Below are 4,600 nucleotides of genomic sequence, written 5' to 3' on the forward strand. Positions count from 1 at the left end.
AGAAATAAAGCTGGTTAATAAGATTTTTGAGAAAGCTTTGTGTTAAAAAGCAAAAAGGAAAACCAGCTGAAGGTGACAGTTAGTTCATGGTTAATAGGATCAGGGAGGCCTGGCGAGGCTGCACACTTCTCTTGGGGGAGGGTCAGCCTCGCTACAGAAATGAATGGGACGTTTAACGCATCTGTTATCTCGCAGAGCAGAGAAACCGGGGATCCAGGCTCAGCGCCCCCTCAGAGGACAGGGAAGGTCTGTCTGCAGGAATAGTCTTGTCTGAGGCCCCAATCAAGGATGGGCTTTCCTGATGTGGACCGACATTCTTGGGAAGCGCGGCCTTCGCTCTGTTTTCGGGCGTTTGTACATGGCAGTTAGTTAAGAAGCTGCAAAACCTTGACCAAGTTAAGCGCCCCGCCACGAGTAGGTAGGGCAGCTCCCTATCTTCACTACTGTGGCTTTAAAGTTCAGGCTGTAAGTGAATTTCAACGGAAACTGCGCAAGGCTCCTTGAGGTTGTAGAACCGCCTGCGTAGCCCTGGTTGTACTCCGAGCGCCCTGGGTTAGGCAGCTTCTGGCCCGGAAAGCCCTTTGCAAGCGGAAACCCTCCGCGGAGAGGTGCTCCCTTCTGCCCGAACCCCAGGCGAGCCGGTTGGTGACACCCCTAGAGAAAAGTGGCTGAAAATCGTTTTTCAAGTTGCTGGGAGTTTACCTAAGGAGACTTTTTTGACTGCTCAGGTACCCACCAACGTGCTCAAACCCAACGAGTTTCGCATAATGAAATAACTCAAATCAAGACCTCTCCTCTCCACTCCTAGCAGCCAGTTCATCATTTCAAGCCCCCCTGGGTTGTTAGAGCGGCATCCCCTCCACACATTGACTCAACCCACCTCTCACATCTGTTTTGTGCCTCAGCTGCAGTAACGTTTAGGACTAGAGACGGAAGAGGGAGTATATTTTCATGTTCATTGACTTGAAATTTTCCGTTGCCCTCCCCCCCCAAAGAGGGAGGATTATTTTACTGATTGCCTGGAGGTGAATTTCTATGAATATTTATTGATTTATTTTCTAGGCTCAGCAGGGGAGCTGCAAATAAATTTAGTGCGTTCTTTAAATAATTCCTTTTCTATGAGGCAAGATGTCATCTGAAACTCCTAAATAGGCATTTAATTAGCCCGGCATTGCTTCGGAACAAAAACTCCCGGCCAGAGCTTTGGGGATGCGCTGTCTTGCAAAGAGGCGGTCGATGTGCAGAATTGATGCGCGCCGGCCTTTGTTGCCGGCCCCATTGTGCGGGCGATGCTTATGAAGACTAATCCAATCATAAATTGCACCCCTGCGCCAATCAGAGCGCCCAGAGCCTCTGGCGAATGAAGCTCGAGTGGAGAACTTTGTTGAACTTCATTGTCAGAGCTGTCACTTTTCAAAGCGCTTTAGCGGGCGGGCCCTATAAAACCATCACCTCGACGGGAGGACCGCGGAGGACTCGCGGGCGCCCAAGCGGCAGCGTTCGTTATTTGGAGACTTTTGCTAAGCCCAGGAGAGAGGGTACCGCGGGGGCGGGAGGGGCGGGAAGCGAGGCATTTACCCTTCCGCCACTGGAAGAAGGGCTATTACGCCCGCCTCGCGCCTAACATGATGTTCCCTGGGCTCCTCGCGCCCCCCGCCGGGTACCCCAGCCTCCTGCGCCCCACGCCCACCTTAACGCTGCCCCAGTCTCTGCAGTCGGCATTTTCCGGACACTCCAGCTTCCTGGTCGAGGATCTGATCCGCATCAGCCGACCCCCTGCCTACCTGCCCCGCAGCGTGCCCACGGCCAGCATGTCGCCCCCCAGGCAGGGGACCCCGGCGAATCTCACAGACACCGTGGCCTCGGACCTGGGCTCCCCTAGTCCGGGCAGCCGGCGAGGCGGATCGCCGCAGACGGCTGTCTCCCCTGCCAGCGAGCCTACGTTTCTGAAGTTTGGAGTGAACGCCATTCTCTCCTCCGCGCCCAGAAACGGTAAGTGAGCGCACCACGCTGAGGGCCCGGCCAGGTGCGGCGTCCTTCTCGCCTCAGTTTCCTGTACGCGGCGGGTACTCACGCACACCCCGGCGCACACGGGTGAGCGCGATCCCGGAGGCCTCACGGGAGACTTAGGTTTGGCGGATTCCCGGGAAGAAAAGTCTCCAGGCTCGCCCCACCCTCAGGATGAACTTGAGCCGTTCAGGCGCCGGGAGCGCACAGTTCTCCAGCGCAGCTCAACTGAGCGCGCGCTGCGGGGCGTCTGCGTTTTGGCCCTCCAGCCTCAGGGAGCCAGTTTTTTTTTTTTTAATTTTATTTTAACCCAAGACAATATATTTACTAGCTTAGTTGGTATATGGATCTGCAATTCTTATCTCACTCCTACCTATCTCATTAGTACCTAGAATAAGATGCGGGGGGGGGGGGAGACAACTCTGAGGACTATTTTTGGGATGAAAGGAAGAATTTCCACAGATGAGACATGTTAGGAAAATATTCGATTTTATTCCGTCAACACATTGAGGAAGATGCCTTTGAAACCAGCCTAGGGGTTAATCATATCCTGTATTCAATGAGCAGAATAATCAAGTGCGTGATCAAATTCCCTTTCTGTCTCCCTCTCTTGTCCTCCTCCCTCCTTCTCTTCCAGAAGCATCCCCCGCCTTGCTCCAGAGCGGCCCTCCCAAGACCTTCGCCTTTCCCTACTTTGAAGGTTCCTTCCAGCCTTTCATCAGATCTTCGTATTTCCCAGGTAGGTCTCGCCCCCCTCCCCTTCGCGAGGCTGAGCGGCGCCCCAGTTCCAGCCCGTCGCTCCCTGCCCCGAAGCCATATTTCTCTGTCCACCCCTCGGGGTTATGCTCTGGTTCAGAGGTTGCGAGGCGTACAACATTCACGAATCCGTCGCGCCAATTTGATGCCCTATTTAGCACAAGCGGTGACTGCTTGACACTTTGCACCAATTCCCTGCTCTACAAATTAGCAGGAATTGTCATGGTCCCAATTTGAGGCGGTTCCCTCCCCGGCGAGGAGCTGTTGGCATCCCTTCACGCCGCCGTTTTCCCACAGAGTCAGTGCACTTGGCCACGATTCCCCACAAAGGTTTCAGCACCATGACCAATTGGTCAGCTCCTCCGGGCAGCCACCCACAGACCGGCCCTAGCCCCTCCGAACTACCCAGAGACACCTACCAGCCGGGGCTAATTTCCTTTTAAAACTCATTCAGGGCTCCGGGCTTTCCACGAGACCACATGGGGTGCCCTCTTGTGTGGGATGCCTGGGGTCGCCCTGGGGGAGGGAGGCTGGACCCTCCCACAACCCCCAAACTTCTTTATCCAACCTGATTTCTCAACCTCTTCTCATTACCCCCCCCCCAGCCATATTTTTTAAAAGGACCCTTAGGCTGATAAAATAAGTCTGAGGGAAGCCCGGAATTGTTCCTCGTCTAAAAGAGAAGCACCTTCAACAGGTTCCACGAGGTTTTTCATCCTGGAGCCTCAGGGGTGGCTCAAAAACTCTGCGCCTGGTCAAGACTCTGAAGGCCACCGAGGAGCCCCTAGACAGAGAGGAGACGGGCATGGTCGGTGGGGGATGGGAAAGCCAGGACCGCACTCCCAACTATCAGCCAGAGAAACAAGCAATTGCTTTTTAAAAGGAGGAGAGAGAATTCACCAACCACCACCACCACCATTCATGCTGCGGCTGATAATGGAATTTGCTCCCTTTCTCTCCCAACTCAATGCTCTAACAAAAACAACCCGAGCTTTATAAATAGCTTTTCATGTCCATTTAATGAAAATGATGCGGGAGAGAGAAGCCTCTGCCATCAGTATTCTCCCAATGGTCTTGGCCTGCAGTTGTGTTTAGTTTGAAAGTGTAAATCTCTTTTGTCCCAGTAATATATGGCTTTCGCTGCTTGTCCTCAGTCTTTTTCTGTTAGTTCATTACTACACAATTACCATTCACGCTTCATTAGAGTCTCTGTTTCTTTTGGGTCCCCCCCCTCCCTTAAAGCGAAACTCTCCCCCTTTTTATCACGCCAATACCCATTGGGAACCGGTCAATGTGCTAATTAGCTGCCACTTTTCATGTATTCCGGCCGAATTCTTTACGTTTTGTGGGGGAGGGGAGGAAAGATTAATATTTAAAAAAAAAAAGATGAATACTGATTGGGTTTTTAAAAAAAATCCAGAGGATTTTCTCCTCGCTATCGAATCAGTAAAGCGCCTCATTTTCATCGAAAGAAGGCAAAAGCCGCGGACGTAATAAAAGCTTAAGAGGGAAACCCAGTGGCCTCAGCTGCGCAGTTTATTGTTGTGATTTATTTTTGCTGTTGCTGTGTTCGCTGATGTCCGCAGGTTTGTTTCCCTGAGACCGTTAAATGGAAAAAACGCAAACAGGCTACTGTGGGAGCTGTTTTCTGTGTTTCCGTAGCTTTACCTAATGCGGGTTTGCACGGTTGAAAGGGGACGTTATTTGGGCGGAAAGCGCCTTTCGCTCTCGAAGGTTTGCGGGTTCGCGTCCCGTTCTGCGGGGAGGGCGGGGCGGGGGGGAGAAAAGGGAGAACTTTAAAGAGATGAAGGGATCAGAGAGAAAGCCCGGGGAGGTG

General features: G+C 52.6%; 1 protein-coding gene across 1 annotated transcript in view; it reads left to right on the top strand.

The window, feature by feature from the left end:
- The first annotated feature begins 1,625 nt into the window (after window positions 1-1,625).
- The window catches only part of DBX1 (developing brain homeobox 1), a 3,917-nt gene continuing 942 nt past the window's right edge, over window positions 1,626-4,600 (top strand). Inside the window, exons 1-3 of the mRNA XM_023758902.1 lie at window positions 1,626-1,992; window positions 2,645-2,746; window positions 3,061-3,115. Coding sequence (XP_023614670.1) covers window positions 1,626-1,992; window positions 2,645-2,746; window positions 3,061-3,115 — 524 coding nt within the window. The remainder of the gene's footprint in view (window positions 1,993-2,644; window positions 2,747-3,060; window positions 3,116-4,600) is intronic.

The sequence above is a fragment of the Myotis lucifugus genome, unplaced genomic scaffold (assembly GCF_000147115.1).
Source record: "Myotis lucifugus unplaced genomic scaffold, Myoluc2.0 scaffold_143, whole genome shotgun sequence".
Lineage (NCBI taxonomy): Eukaryota > Metazoa > Chordata > Mammalia > Chiroptera > Vespertilionidae > Myotis > Myotis lucifugus.